General features: G+C 53.5%; 1 protein-coding gene across 1 annotated transcript in view; it reads left to right on the top strand.

Moving 5' to 3' along the window:
- The window catches only part of LRP5 (LDL receptor related protein 5), a 104458-nt gene that overhangs the window by 63331 nt on the left and 25228 nt on the right, over positions 1 to 15899 (top strand). The window contains exons 8-12 of the mRNA XM_074336834.2: positions 7170 to 7386; positions 9259 to 9548; positions 10967 to 11193; positions 12508 to 12692; positions 15314 to 15637. Coding sequence (XP_074192935.2) covers positions 7170 to 7386; positions 9259 to 9548; positions 10967 to 11193; positions 12508 to 12692; positions 15314 to 15637 — 1243 coding nt within the window. The remainder of the gene's footprint in view (positions 1 to 7169; positions 7387 to 9258; positions 9549 to 10966; positions 11194 to 12507; positions 12693 to 15313; positions 15638 to 15899) is intronic.

Here is a 15899-nt window from a genome sequence, read left to right on the forward strand (position 1 = left end):
TTGAAGCTGATGGGTCCTGGAAAAACACACTTAAGTAAATAAAAGTTAAAATCAGCTGAGCTTCTACGAGGGGACTGAGTTGCATGAGTGTTCTCAAACGACTCCATGTAGGGTCCTTTTCTTGTCCCGCTGTGGCTCTGGTGGCACACACTTTGGGACTATCGCTGCCGTCTGTCCACATGTCCAGCGCTGACCCTGGCTTTGGGGTTTGTGCTGGACGTACCACTTCAGGGAAGCCGCTGACATGGATGGAGACTGTCCTCTGTGTGAATTCGGTGTGTTTTCCTCCCAAGAGCGTGGGAAACACCCCCAGTGAGACGCAGGTGCTTTTGGGTCATGGCAGCATCTTGGGACCTGCCTGGAACCCAGAACAGACCCTTCTGGAATTTTCTTCAGTGGTGAAATGCCCCAGGGCCCAGGTAGCTGACATAAGGGCAAGCTTTTGGGAGGTGACCTGAGCATGGTTGGGGACTGGCCCACGTGTGCCCGCCGTGTGGCCTGCTGCCTCTCGCCGTAGGGTCTTGGCCCCAGAAGCTCCTCTGGTGTGTCCCTTGGGTGCCGCCAAAGGTGTTACATGAACCTTTGGATCACGCACCAGCTGGGGTGCAGGGGCCGCTGCTGGGGGTCAGCTGAGGGGTGAGGGACCGTGTTTACCTTTCTGAGGGTGCCGTCAGACCCCAGGAGGGAGGGATGGTCAGGCAAGGTATAAACCAGGTGAGAAGTGACAGGACATGTTTCACGCTTTGAGCAACGGTCATGTTTTGGAATTATGCCCTGAGACAAGAAATGGCCAGGCAGGCGCTAAGGAGCTGGAGGCGGCTTTGGGCTTGTTTAGCCGCATTGCCTTGAACGGCAGACGGATTCTGTTCCGCGTGGTTGTGCGCGTGGCCTGGCTCTGAAGGCCGGCGAAGGCACTGGAGGAAAGGGACTTTGGATGGCGAAGTTCCTTTAAATAGGCCTCCCTTTGAAGAGGCAGTCAGGCCCCTGTGTTCCGCCCACCCGTCCCCGGAAGGACTTGACAGGGCAGCTGTGCTGATCCCTTGATGAATTGGGAGGAGAACAAAGGTCTGCAGACGCTGAGCTGATGAAACGTGGATTCATCTGGACGGCATTCGCGGCACATAGATGGGATTTGTGGGACAGGGTCCAGCTCGAGGACAGGCCCACGTGGTCCTCCAGGTGGGGCCTCCTGCTGGCCTTGTCTATGTCAGTGTTCTGGACATCAGGTTCTGGCCAGGCCTCAGGTGGCCAGCTAGTTGCCATCATAAGTGACAGGTGGGAGTCATGGCGGGGCTCCCCGTGGGTGTGGGCCCTGGCCACTCCCTCTAGGAGGCAGCTCTGAGCTCCCCTCCCCACCTGGGGTGGGTGGGGGCCCAGCTAGGTCAGTCCCAACACCATGTGGGATGGGTGTGGGCTGAGGTCTGGGGATGCAGCCCCCACACTCCCTCTGCATCCCCTCTACTCCCTGTTTTTCAAGCTCCTGCTCTTTAACCCTACATCTGGAGCCCCTGGGGTTGGAAATTCCTGCCCTGTGGTTACCCTTCATCCACACGCAGCCTTGCCCGTGACTCCGGCTGCACCCTCAGGACCAGGCCTCCCCAATCCTACCTCCTGGCCTCGCACATTTTCCCCTCCCTCCTGCCTGCCCAGCTGGGAGCACTTCCCCTCCTCTGACTGACCACAGCTCTTAAGTAAGTCTTGTGCCACAATATTCAACTTTATTTGCAAAAGTAACTAGGATTCACGGTCTCCCTAAGTGCCTCTAATTGATGGCCGCTCAGCCCTGCACTTCTGTCCTCTCCCTCCGACCGTGCTTCTTGGCAGACGCCAGGCCCCTTGATGGCCCAGGAGGGTCCTCCTCCAAGCACTTCCTTCTGTCCAGAGCTCTCTCCCGAGCCCACGTGCCCAGCTGTCCCCTGACCCTCTCCCGTGGAGGCCTGGAATCACCTCCCGCCATATACTGTGGTCCCCTGTGTGGGGATGAGTTGCCTCCTCCATCCACTCGGGCACTCAGGGTGGGGTCTTCCTTCCCAAAAATGGCAACATGGCGGTTTTAGCCTGGACACGGCCTCCCCCGGCCAGAAGCCAGGGCGCCGTCCATCCCGTCCAGCGCTTACGCTCTTGCCCAGCTATGACTCATCATTGTCATCTCCTCCTAATTTCACAGGTTTGTGAGCAGGCCATGTCTCCCAAAGCAAGGGGGAGCTCTCTGAGGACTTGGGGCACACTCGGTCTGTGTTATTACCTCCCACACTCTCTGTGGCTCCCACGTGCCCCTTGCTGGGCCTCACCTTGCATCTTCCCTTTCCGTAGCTGCCAGGTGGGTCGTCCCTGAGCAGAACTCCCGTCACATCACAATGACACCCCCCCGCCCCGCCCCGCAGCCCCCTCCCCACCCCGTGGCAAGCATCTGTTCATTCCACAGCATTCACTGACTGCTGCCTCCTGCTGGAAAAGCATCAAGGGGCAGACCTGTGCCCTGGTGGGGGGAGGCGTTTTAGGGGGGGGGGGTAGGAAGGCAACAGATAACAGGACAACTGCAGGGCAGCAGAGACCTCCGTGCTCTAGAGAGCCGCCCAGGAGAGGGGTGGGGGCGCTGGGGAGGGAGTCATTCAGGCTCCCCAACAGTACCCCTGCTGCTTTTCCAGCCACCTTTGTTCTGAAGCCCTGCCTTCCCCCTTCGCTTATTTGTGTAAATTCTGTTTCCTTCTGTTTCTACCGTAGAAGGAGGAATTGTGCCCACGATTAATCCTGAAATAGGCAAAGCGTTTGTACACCCCTGCGCACACACATAGGAAGCAGCACACCGTGACCAGGCGTGTCCATGCACGGTGGTTTCAGCCGTTACTGACTCAGAGCAAGGACGGGGCTTGCCCTTTAGAAGCCTTGAGCTGTCTTTCTAAAGCTTCCTGCCTAGTTTTTCCCCTCAGGATTGCTCTGACCCGAGGACAGAACAGGCAGAAATCTCGCAGGCCATCCCCCAGTCCATGGCTCATCTCTGTGGCAGGAGGTGTCGCCTGTGTGTGGCTGACAGTGTACTTGCTGGCGGCCTTGGAAGGTCGCCTGGGGTCTCCGTGGCCCTCTGCTGTCTCACTTGGCCAGGACTGTGACGAGCTTGAGTCCCAGCAGCTGTCGGGGTAGGCTTTCAGGGGGAGTACCCGGCGGGGCCCTTCACACCTGGCGGGGCAGGCAGGCCGAGGCTGAATCACAGACTGAGAAGATAAAAATACATCCATCTGTCCCCCTGCTCCTGACATTTACTAAGTCGAGGAGGTGACTTCTGACACAACCAGAACAAGCAGTCTTCGCAGGAGTGACAGATTGGCTGTATGTCCCTGCCCGTGAGCCGTGGGGAAGGAGAGCGCGGGGCTCCCTGGGACGGAGTTGTGTACGTGCGCACGCGTGTGTGTGTAAGATCCTTTTTTATGACATGAAACAAAATAACCATAGCAGTTTTAATTTTGTGTCTGACTGAGTGTGATAATTATTCCGTCAGAAAACAACTCTTTTTCCTTCAAACGTGTGCTTTCAAAGGGTTGTCCTCGGGCTCGGGTCTCTTTGCACGACCAAGTTGTTGTAAACAGAGGACTTTGTATAAGGAAATTGCAGCTCAGGTGACTTTCTGGGGTCCACTGTTTTGTGGGGCACTGTGCAGACTCCACAGCTGCGGCTCCTGCCCCTCGCAGCACAGCTGAGGTTGGGCTTCTGTGGGGTCTCCCCACCCTCCCTTCCCACGCACAGCGGTTGGTCTGCAGGTTGTGTGGTGGGCTGGTCGGGGGACAGGTGTCTGCTCTGTTTGCCCTGCCTCTGCCACGCCCCACCCCCTACCCCAGACCCAGGCATGGAGTGTGGATCTGCTGAGCCCTGGAGGGCAGAGGCTCAAAGGTCAGGGAGAGCAAGGCTGGCACTCAGGCACCTTTGGCATCTGACTACCATTTTGGCAGACCTTCTGGGAGACGTCTAGTCTCCTTTCTTGAAAATCAAGGGCACGGGAACTTCTAGAGCAGGGGTTGAAAACTGCTGTGGGCCACAGGCCAGGCTGCCTCTTTTTTTTTACCACTCTCAAACACAGACTGGTTTTTGAACTTTTAAATGATTTTTAAAAAGCAAAAGAATAGTATTATTTCATGACATGTGAAAGTGACTTGCAGTTCAAATGTCAATGTCCACAAATAACGTTTGTTTTTGGCACAAATAAAGTTTTATTGGAGCACAGCCATGCTTGTTCTTTCATGCGCTCTCCATGGCTGCTTTCCTGCTGCTGCAAGGACCATATGGCCACCAAGCTGAAGATATTTACAGTCCTTTTCAGAAATCGTTTACTGGTCCCTATCCTGGAAAATCCATCTCCCACGGTCTCTCCTGGCTCCCACATTCCTGGCTATCCCAGATTCTGTGCTGTTATTTCTGAATTCTGTGTGGATGTGTTACCCGTCCAGGAGGCAGATGGGACTTTCTCTGTGTCTTGTCTCCTGACTTCAGTAAGAGGCTCAGCTAGGCTCAGGGCCCCAGGAAAGGTAGAGGCCCCGAGTTGGGCCCAGAAGGACCCAGAGATGTTGACACATGTGCTCCCTGTAGACAGTCGCCTGCTGCAGGATTTGGGAAGGGCCCAGCCCTGCAGAGTTGCTTTTGCAGATGTGTTGGATTTGGCCAAGGGGTGCTAAAAGCTGCTATAAGAAGACCACTCTGGGGTCATTCATTTTTTTAGTGTTAGGGTCCTGTTGCTCTTTCAGGTTGGGGATCCTGCACGGTGCTTTGTGGGTTCTGTAATGGTGATGGGGTCGAGGAGTGGCCTCTGAGTCACAAGGAGGTCCTGCCCCCGCAGAGCCACGGTCCTGCCTTTGCTGTGGGTGCAGCCAGCCCAGCCACTCCCAGGTGGGGGGCAGCTCATTGCCACCTCCCACTTCGTTCTGGGCAGCCAGGGGATCAGGGCAAAGGTGGAGAGATGGATGGTGCCTTTGTGGGCTCATTTTCATCATCCTTAAGCCAGGAAAAATGTGCTCCCTCATCTCAGTTCTCTAGAACATTTACCTATGTACGTCTGAAGTTTCGTTATTTAAGGAAATACGGAACTAGAGAAGGAAGAGGAAACTCTTCAAGGGATGGGGTTGACATTTTGGAATATTAAAACTTGGAGTCTTGTTTTTCCTTGAGTCTTGTTTCTCCGTGGTGTTAAGTTGCTGTGTTCTGGCTCCCAAACCCCAGCCATGCTCTTCTGAGTCTAGGACCAAGGGTTTGAGCCTCACCTCTCACGGGACACACAGACCCCGCCTCTCCTCCCACCCTCACTTCCTCTGCTGTGATCCCAGGGCGAGACTCCCTCCCGGGTGTGATTTGTGCTGAGGGTTCTCTGAGGTGCTCTGTGTTCACCATGTACTGTGTTTTCATCCCTTTAATGTGCCTTCCTGTGTGGGGCCAAAACCGGAACCGGCATCTCGACCGTTTTAAAGAGTTCATCCATCGCCTGCCCTGTGCAGTTGACCCTGGAACAACACGACTTTGAACGGCTTATATGTGGATTTTGTTTCAATAAATGTGTTTATTCTTAGGGTTTTCTTAATAACATTTTCTTTCCTCTAGCTTACTTTATTGTGAGAATACAGGACCTAATACGTATAACACATAAAATATGTGTTAAGCGACTGTTTATGTGATTGGGAAGGCTTCCAGTCAACAGCAGATGATTAGTAGTTAAGTTTGGGGGGAGTCAAATTATTTGCGTGAGCAGTGGATTGGCGCCCCTAACCTCTGCATCGCTCAGGGTCACCTGTACTGCTAACCCGAGGGACCAGGAGTGGTACCCAGAATTCCACACAACCTGGGGTCTGTCCCCCAGGTGAGGCTGGCAGCTCCCCAGTTCAGGATACAAAGGTCTGGTCCAACCCAGTGTTCACACCTGGGCTGCTCCTCGGAACCGTCTTTGGGAGCTGCCTTCAGGCGCCATGGGCCTTCCGGTTCTGATTTAGTTGCCCCAGGTTGGGGCCCGGCCATCGTTCTTTGTTTGGTTAAGTTCCCTGCGTGACCCTAGCCTCTCCCCCTCAGTTACAGGTGGCAAACTGAGGTCCACTGGGGTGAAGGGGCTTGCCCGTGGGGCAGAGCTGAGGTGGGGCCCCCGGCTGCCTGCCCCTCCCGCCTGACCCAGCAGTTTTGTCCTGTGCTGTACGACAACAGAGGACCAGTCTTTTCTGTTCCACATGCATCTGATCTGTCCCCGGTATTTGCTGCTTGCAAAACAGAGGCTTTTAGTCTCTCTGATGAGCTGGAAATATAATCTGGCTGCAGGAGACCTATTGAAACTTGCTTTTGATTTCATCGTGTCTCTTTCATCCTGGCCTGGAAGCCGAGAGTTGGGTGTTGCGTTTTTATCGTCTTCCTTTTAACATCAGCGCCTACAGGATCCTCTGTTATCAGAATCACGTCTTCTCCTGTTGATGTGTTTCAGTTGGTTAAGGTGTTTTTATGTTCGACAGTATTTTTCTCCTCTGTGGCTTTTGGGATTGATGCTTTTGATCAGCCCTGACTGTTCCAGAAAGGGATGGATTTTGGCTTGCAGATCTCGGAGTAAATGGCTGCGAGTGCTTCTGGGGGTGGAAAGATCCTGGAGCTACAGGCTCAGACTCAGAACCAGAACCAGAAGTGCCCTCAGAATTCATCTGGTCGTCACCAAGCAAGAAGTTAGTCCACAGACAAGTGGGAGGCCTCAGCCAGGGCCCTAAGTGCGTTAGTTGTCCAGCCTTTGGAAACTCAGCTCTGCGTCTCGGGTGTGATCCGGGGCCCCCCTGTGCTACACCCGGGGCAGCCTTGCTAATCGATGCTGGGACTCCTTCCTGTGGAGCCCTGCCTGGTCTGAGACCCACACCTGGGTACCAGGCGGCCTCTGTCAGTCGATCAGCGACGGTATGGGAGAGAACACCTCTTTGCCTTGCTATTCCAGACCACGCTGCCCCTCTCAGCACAGCATCCACCCCGAGGTAGGCGAGGCTGTGGGGACAGGCCCTGCACTGGCCCTCACTGAAAATGTCATTCAGCCAGCACCCCTGATGGATCGTGCCACCAGCTTTGTATGGTGGCCTGGCGGGGTGCAGCCAGAGCTGAGACTCCTCCTGGCAGTGAGCATGTCTTGTTTTGGGCAGCTCAGGCTGGTTCAGACCTGTTTCCCATCCCGCCAGGTGATCAACGTTGACGGGACAAAGAGGCGGACGCTCCTGGAGGACAAGCTCCCGCACATTTTCGGGTTCACGCTGCTGGGGGATTTCATCTACTGGACCGACTGGCAGCGGCGCAGTATCGAGCGCGTGCACAAGGTCAAGGCCAGCCGCGACGTCATCATCGACCAGCTGCCCGACCTGATGGGGCTCAAGGCCGTGAACGTGGCCAAGGTCGTCGGTGAGTCCTGTCAGCCTCCACCCATGGGTCAGCCGTGCCAGCTGGTGCAGGGAGAAGGGACCGGCTTGTGGATGCCCTTTGGTCCATGGGCGGCCCAGTTTGGGGCCAAAGCTGGAGGCGTGAGTGCCCAGCTGGGTGGTCCCCTCGGAATGAGTGTGACAGGAGGTGGCGATACCGTCTGGTTGAGGACAGGCGGGCGTGGGGCAGTGTGTGGGCCAGGAATGCTGACTAGGCAGTGGTTACGCACTGGCACTGCTGGCAGTCGTGGTTGTGATAATAATGGCTAACATTAGGGGAGTGCCTGCTGTGTGCCAGGCTCTGGCTAAGTGCCCTAGTGTCCAAAGCAGCCCTGTGCACTAATGACAATATTGCCCCATTCACGCTGGGGGGAAACAGGCAAAGCCACGCAGCTAATGGGTGGCCAAGCTCAGGATTCACGCGTGGGTTGACCTCGACCTCATCGCCAAGATTTGCAAAAAGGTCACTTGCTACAAGTTTGTCTGTTTATGAAAAGGATTCCCAATGCAGGTCAACAAGCTGCATGGGAGAAAGTAGCATCCAGGTGGGATGCGGGGACTGTGGGCTCCGTGGGGTGGGGGCTCTGTTCCAGCGGGGACCCCAGTGGCTAGTACAGTGCCTGCACATTACGGGCACTCAGCAAACCTTTGCTGGAGGAATAAATGAATGAATGAATGACCAGCAGGGACCCAGTGCTTGCCCTCAAGTCGTTTACAGTCTGGTGGGTGAGACACCCCTCAGCTCTGCCACCAGGCGGGTGGCTATAACTGGCATGTTAAAGGAATGACTGCCTTTAAAATACAAGGGAGGTCATTTGAGTTTGGAATTTAAGGAGCCGCTGGGGAGCAGTGTTTGCTGGCCAAAGGGACAGCTGAGCAGAGACCTGGAGGTGAGGCCGTGTGGGGTGACCTGGGAGCAGCGACTGCTTCTGTGTCTCTGGGGAGGCCTGTAGTTCCCAACCTGCATTCCTGATTGACAAGCTTCGTTTTACTAGGCTCCCTGTAAAACACACTCATCATCCACTGTGGACCATGGGGCCCACCCGTGAGTGATTGTTTAAAAAACAAATAAAATCCCAGGGATAAGAAAAAAGATGTATCCATGGGGTGTGATTAAAATTGAGAAATTGGGCTCCTTTCCCTCCCTCTCTCCTGTCTCTCTCATCTCAGGATTTACTGAGACAGATGAGGAAAAGGATTCTTTTTTTAGCTGAAATACTTAACATTAAATGAGAGCCAATTTTAACAGCACCCCGGTAGATGAGTGAGATTAACAGTCTGGCCAAAAATAAATGAACGTGCTAAGTACCATCTGCTTTAATAAAACAGAGGCATCTTTGGCCGTCCCGGGTGGGTCTGAGTTTTCGAGGTCGCAGAGGAGCCATCTGGGGGGCATCTCGGGCTCCAGTCCCGTTGGCAGGCCAGGAGGCCTGGCTTGGGGAGGGAGAACTTGTTCCGTCACTGCCTCGAGGTATTACTGTGTCCAGCCTGGGCCGGAGCTCAGGCCAGGAGGCTGGGTTCTCCCAGTCCTTGTTTTTTTTGAGCTGCCGCCTAATTTCCCAACTGTGTCACCTTCCGCAGCGTCTCAGCATTTCTGTTTCCTCAACTGGAAAACATGGATGGGGCTAACTTCTACCCCCCAGGTTGCTGAGTGGTCGGAGCGAGTTAATGCATTGGGTCCCACTGGGCCCTGTTGTTCCTGCCACTTCAGTACCAGGCAGGACCTGGCTTTCCATCATCTCCACTGAGTGGGCTTGTTTGTGTCTGGCGGACATAAAGTCACACGCGACCGTGGATCGATTGCCCCTCCCTCTGCTGGGCTGCTGATGTCAAGGGCCTGTGTGTTTACTTCCAGGAACCAACCCGTGTGCAGACAGGAATGGGGGGTGCAGCCACCTGTGCTTCTTTACACCCCGAGCCACCAAGTGCGGCTGCCCCATTGGCCTGGAGCTGCTGAGTGACATGAAGACCTGCATCGTCCCGGAGGCCTTCCTCGTGTTCACGAGCCGAGCCACCATCCACAGGATCTCCCTGGAGACCAACAACAATGACGTGGCCATCCCACTCACGGGCGTCAAGGAGGCCTCGGCACTGGACTTCGACGTGTCCAATAATCACATCTACTGGACGGACGTCAGCCTGAAGGTACGGCCTGCTCTGTGTCCTGCACACCACTCCCGTGAACGCCTTGCGTGCAATGCGGCTGCCTCAAAGGCTTTAAAAATGTTTTCGAAAGACCTGTACTATTTATTTAAGTCAAGTCAAGCCAGTAAAATATTAGTGAACCTATTTTGATAAACTAACATGAATGATTACAACTGTAGATCCAGGAGATACACAAATGGACGTTTCTAGAGTGATGGTGTTTCTGTGATACGTGTGTGACACTGTCTTTAGATTCACTCCCTCCCCAGGGCCCCCTGGCTTAGCAGACTTTCTTCATTCAAGGTGCAAATAGAAACATCCTAGATAAATACAGAGAAAGCAGGGTTTGGCGAACTGGTCCATGGGCCGGCTTCCTGCTTTTGTAAATAACGTTTTGTTGGAACACAGCGATGCCCATTTGTTTATGGATTGTCCACACCAGCTTTTGTGCCTCTAGGATGAGTGGTTGTGACAGATCCGTGTGTCCCGTGAAGCCCAAAATATTTCAGTCTGCCCCTTTGCAGAAAACGAGTGCCGAACCCTATCGAAAGTACAGTACTGAACAACTGAACCAGTCTAATCATCTGTCGTTTATCCTACCGTTTATATTACATGTCTCTTAAAAGTTTTACTGATTTTAAAAGTTACCAGGGCTCATTGTAGAAAGAGGGAAATATACAGAAGAGTATAAAAAAGAAAATAAAAATCACTCATAACCCCAACAGCACAAGTCAACCATTGCTGACATTTCCCTGTATTTCTTTGGAGTTTTTATCCTATGATAGTATTTTTCATAATCGCAATTATATGCTGCATAGAATTCCACATCCTGGTTTTTTTCACTTAAGTTGTAACCGGTACTTTTTAACCTGTTATAAACTCTTTAACATAACTCTTTAAATGCGTGAAGTATTCCATTGCGTAGGTGTTCCCTGTTATACGTAACCATTCCCTATTTTAGGTGTTCTGGTCACTTCCAGTTAGTCCCAACTCTAAACAACACCACAGCAGTAAAAAAGCCTCTTTCGTATTTTCCGAGTTCTCCACTTTTTGTATTTTCATTAGTTCCTTTGGATAAATTTCAGGAGGAAGATGACTGGGTGGAAGGATATAACTATTTCTAAGGGTCATGATATCTAGGTAAATAGATAATATGTACTTTATATTATATATAATTTTATAATTATATACAGTATAACATATGTACATATTTTTTTTTATAAAATACATATTGTATAGATAAATACAGCCAAATCATGTTTTCTAAAAAGGTTGTATTTTGCTGCATTTGAAACATGCATTTAAAAACTCTCGAATGGAGGCGGGTGTCAGTTGCTCCCGGTGGCCGAGCATCTTGTGCTTGGACATTTTGAAAACGGCTGGTTGCTAACCATGGCCCTTCTCCCCGCTGCTCCCAGACCATCAGCCGCGCTTTCATGAACGGGAGCTCGGTGGAGCACGTGATCGAGTTCGGCCTCGACTACCCGGAAGGCATGGCGGTCGACTGGATGGGCAAGAACCTCTACTGGGCCGACACCGGGACCAACCGGATCGAAGTGGCCCGGCTGGACGGGCAGTTCCGGCAGGTCCTTGTGTGGAGGGACTTGGACAACCCGCGGTCCCTGGCCCTGGACCCCACCAAAGGGTAAGGGCCGTGTTTGACCGATGTGTGCGTGTCCCTGTCCCCCTCCCATCTCTCTGCCTCACGGTGATGACCCGCGGCCATGGCGGATGGCTGCCCAGCTGCCTCTCTGTGATTAGAGCAGTATTAGCGGCCACCAGCTTTGAGGTGGCTGGGGCCAGCCGGACCCTTGGAGGTCATCCAGTTCATTTCACAGAGGGAAACTGAGGCCCAGCGCAGAAGGAAGGAATGGCAGCCACTGTATCAGGCTCTGCAGTGGGTTGTCTCACTGCAGCAGCCAGGGGCCCCCAAGGGGTGGGTGTCTTTGTCCCTGATTTTATAGATGTGGAAATGGAGGCTCCGAGAAGCTGAGTGACTTACGCAAGGTCACGTAACCAGTTAGAGCAGCGCTGGGCCGACCAGTCCTGTCTCAGGCTCCCGTCCTGGGCAACTTCCCTCTGCCGGGATCACCAAGACTCCCCATCTCACAGCTGGCTTTGAGCTCCTTGGAGTCCAGGCTTCTTGCAGGCTGCACAGCCAAGGCTTTTCACCCGTGCTTTTTCCTACAGGCGGCCTGGGTCCGGCCTGGGCACCGGAGCCAGGAGGGTCAGGGTGGCGTCTCCCCCTGCACCAGAGTTTTCTTTTCTGAGATGCTGACACAGGGCTCACCCCATAAAGCATCAGCGATGCATGTGGACCACCCCAAACCCTGCCTGTTGCGTGCTCTGTCAGGGAAGGAGAGTTTCAGGACGGCAGAACAAAGAGAAATAGGTCCAGGTTTTAGCAAAAGGGCACGTATGATGTGCACGGCTCTGGATTAAGGATGTGTTTCCTTTCCTGGAGCTGCTGGGAGGCAGCAGAGCTGTTGGAATCTGGCCATGCAGCTCCTGCCGCCTTGGGGTCTTGCTTCCTACCTGTTTTGGGTAATAGGACCAAAGTCCTGCTTTGTCCACGTCCATCCTGGTTCCCTTGCCCCCTAAATCCTATCCTGTCTGGCTTAGTTAGCGTTTGTCTCCAACAAAAGCATCCTGGCTTGGCTGTTCTGTTACCCAGTCACCTCGGCTGTGCACCTAGTTTGTCTGTAAACGGTGTGATCACACGTACCACGCAGGTGAGCTGTGGGAATTCAGGAGGCAGGAGTAGCACAGTGACAGCCCCTGGAGTGATATTGGCGTGGCGGTGGGTTCAAGGGTCTCACCTCTTCTCTGCTTCCCAGAGGGATGTCGTGGATGTGGATTGCTCTGGGGCAGGGAGGGCCAAGCCTAGGCAATGGTGGGAGCCTTGTGGTGACAGTGGATGCACCTGAGTCCGCCCCGCCCTCCTCCCTGTGCCTTTCAGCTACATCTACTGGACCGAGTGGGGCGGCAAACCGAGGATCGTGCGGGCCTTCATGGATGGGACCAACTGCATGACGCTGGTGGACAAAGTGGGCCGGGCCAACGACCTCACCATCGACTACGCTGACCAGCGTCTCTACTGGACCGACCTGGACACCAACATGATTGAGTCGTCCAACATGCTGGGTGAGGCCGGGCGGGACCGACAGGACTGGGGCAGCCCTGGGCACTTCGCAGCCCCTCTGGCTTGTGAGTCCCCAGGCCCTACAGGAGGTGTAGACACACCCCGAGTGCTCATCCAGCCTCGTCCTCTCCCCAGGGTTGTCCCTTTCTGCGCTGTGCCCTGGCTGTAGGTATGTGGACAGAGGTCCTGGGGACCACTGTTTCCTGCACACCTACTGGCGAACTGGGTCCCAGCTAAGCCCTGAGCTAGGACTCTGATTTGACACTACACCACATGGCATAGGATTTCATTGATGGGGAAACTGAGGCCCAGTGAGGTGACAGGACTTGCCTGAGGTCACAGAGCACCTCTCAGACCCCAGGACCATGCACTCAATCTCCATTGATCCTGAACACCTACTGTGTGCCAAGCATTTTTGGGACCACTCACAGGCCGTACCCAACTCCCTGGGATTAGATAAACAAAACAAAACAAATCACCTTGCTCCGAAGCTACCCAGCAATAGGGGCAGGATTTGAACCCAAAACACACAAGTCTGAGCTGTGTACTGCTGGAGGGGCATGGTTGGTTCTGTCAGCACTCTCGGGTGATGCACCAGGTGATGGGGCGACCATGTGTAGTAGAGAGAATCTGGCCTCCTCCCTAGTGGCTTTTTCTGTCACCTGTGGTGTGAGCTTGGTTGTGCCCATTTCACAGATGAGCAAACTGAGCCATAGGTAGGCTGAATGGCTTGCCTCAGGTGCTGTGTGAGCAGAGCTAGAACCCCAGTGTCCTGGTTTCTGCTTTGGGCAGACTGCACACCCCCCACCCCTGCACCCTGACTGTCCTGGTTTATGAGGCCAACGGCCAGCTTTGGATGTGTCTTTGAGCAGTAAATTATGAGAAGCTCGTGGCAGGTGAGAAACCAATCACAGCACAGCTGTGGTTGCCCGAAATAATTCAGCTCACTGATGACCCCAGAGTGGAGACACACTTGGACGGAAGACAGCGAAAGCCCTGGACACTCCCACGACCCTGCCGATCGAGGGTGGCCACGCGTGTGGGGTCTGGCTGTCACTCTGCTGTAGCATGTTTTCCATTTAATGATGCAGATGTTTACTGAGCCCTTAATAATGTGCGAGGCCCCAGGCAAGTGAAGGATGGGTAATGATGCCTGATGTCGTTAGAGCCGGACACAGAGCGTGAACTTGGGACCTCACAGCCCAGTGCAGTCCTGGCCCGGGCACATATTAATTGTGTGACTTCAGCCAGCTAGTTACCCTTTCTGTGCCTCGGTTCCCTAATACTAGTAGTACCTTCCTCATAAAGCACTTACCATGTGACCCTAGGAGATGATATGGGTAAAAGCACTTCTCACCATGCCTGACACATAGTAGGTGCCCTCTGAGTATGTAATTATAATGATAGTTGTTGGAAACTATCTGCTCCTGGAGACCTGGTGTGTGTGTGTGTTGGGTGGAGGTACTAGGGAGAATCTTTATTTAATAACTTGTTTTTCCTAATGATAAAATAACAAACTTGGAGACTTTTTAAAAATACAGAAAAATATGAAGAAAAGTGATAATTATTCATAATTTCACCATTCACTGGTAACCAATATTCATGTTAACATATTTCTTTCCAGGTTCACAAATTTTAAAGCAATATTCTTAATAGTTAAAAATCTGAAGATCTGTTTTTTTCCTTTTTAAAAATAGTTTTAAAAACATTATTTCAGATTGTGCCATATGTAATTTTCATTCCACTTTCTCTCACTCCCGTGTTCTCATGTCATTAACATGTTTTCATTGGCACTGTTTTTAGTGTGAAATAGAACATACATGAAGTGTCCATGATGACACAGTTTGACGCGTGAAGACCTGGAGAGCCATGCCCGGGCCGAGGGATAGAACTCGTGTCACCCAGGCCCCACATTGCTCTCTCCCTCCCCCGTGGCTCAGCCCCGTCAGGGCCCTGTCCCACCCAGCTCTGAGCCGACATGTTCTCCATCGTATCCCCGACACAGCCCAGTGCGTGGCACACAGTAGGTGCACAGACATGTGCTCGGTTTGAGGCCGCACCTTGGTATGGTTACCCCACACTTTGATTCAGGAGTCTCTGCTGCTGGCATGTGGGGTGATTGCTGCCCGGACTTCTACCTCCGTTCTTCTATCTATCTTGCTGTTCTAGAACTTTCTGTCACTGTGATCACATAGCATGTGCTCTTTAGTGTCTGGCTTCTTTTAATCTAATGACTGTGAGATTCGCCCCCATGTTGTTATTATTCTTTTTTATTGCTGCGTCATTTCCATTACATGAAGATCCCACCACTTTTTTGGTGCATTCTACTACTGACAGGCAGTAGGGTTGCTTCCAGCTGGCGGCTGTTACAGACAGTGGCTTCTGTGCGTGCCTCTTCCGTGTTACCGGGTGGACACTGCGTGCGTTCCTCCTGTGGCAGGGCCCGGGGGTAGCAGGTCACCTGGTAGTGCACATCTGTCCAGCTGCAGTTCATCCTGCTCGTTTTCCAAAGCGGTCGGACGTTATGGCTCTGACACCAGCCGCCAGGCTGCAGGTTGAAGCTGTTCTCCTGACTGGGCAGCCTGTGCCGAGGCTGACGCCCTGCCCGTGTGTCTCCACGCAGGTCAGGAGCGGGTTGTGATTGCCGACGACCTCCCGCACCCCTTCGGCCTGACGCAGTATAGTGATTACATCTACTGGACAGACTGGAACCTGCACAGTATTGAGCGGGCCGACAAGACCAGTGGCCGGAACCGCACCCTCATCCAGGGCCACCTGGACTTCGTGATGGACATCCTGGTGTTCCACTCCTCCCGCCAGGACGGCCTCAATGACTGCATGCACAACAATGGGCAGTGCGGGCAGCTGTGCCTTGCCGTCCCCGGAGGCCACCGCTGCAGCTGTGCCTCACACTACACCTTGGACCCCAGCAGCCGCAACTGCAGCCGTAAGTGCCTCACTTTCCCTCTGCTTCTCACCCCTATGTTAGCTCAGGCTGGCTCTGGGGGCTGAGGTGGAAAGGAACTTCTTACATTGGGTACGTTGGTGCACATGGACTGTTGGGCAGGTTGTGCACTGCACCAGCTGCATGTTCCCTGGAGCCCCGGGCTGGGTGGAGGACCCGTTGCTTTATCAAGATACTGGGTAGGTGGGCCAAGCCCTCAGCTGCCACATTCCATGGGGTAGTCTTAGGATATGAAAGCCAGTCA

This window comes from Rhinolophus sinicus, chromosome 14, assembly GCF_057876585.1.
Source record: "Rhinolophus sinicus isolate RSI-liver-muscle chromosome 14, RSI-T2T, whole genome shotgun sequence".
In the NCBI taxonomy this organism is placed as follows: Eukaryota; Metazoa; Chordata; class Mammalia; order Chiroptera; family Rhinolophidae; genus Rhinolophus; species Rhinolophus sinicus.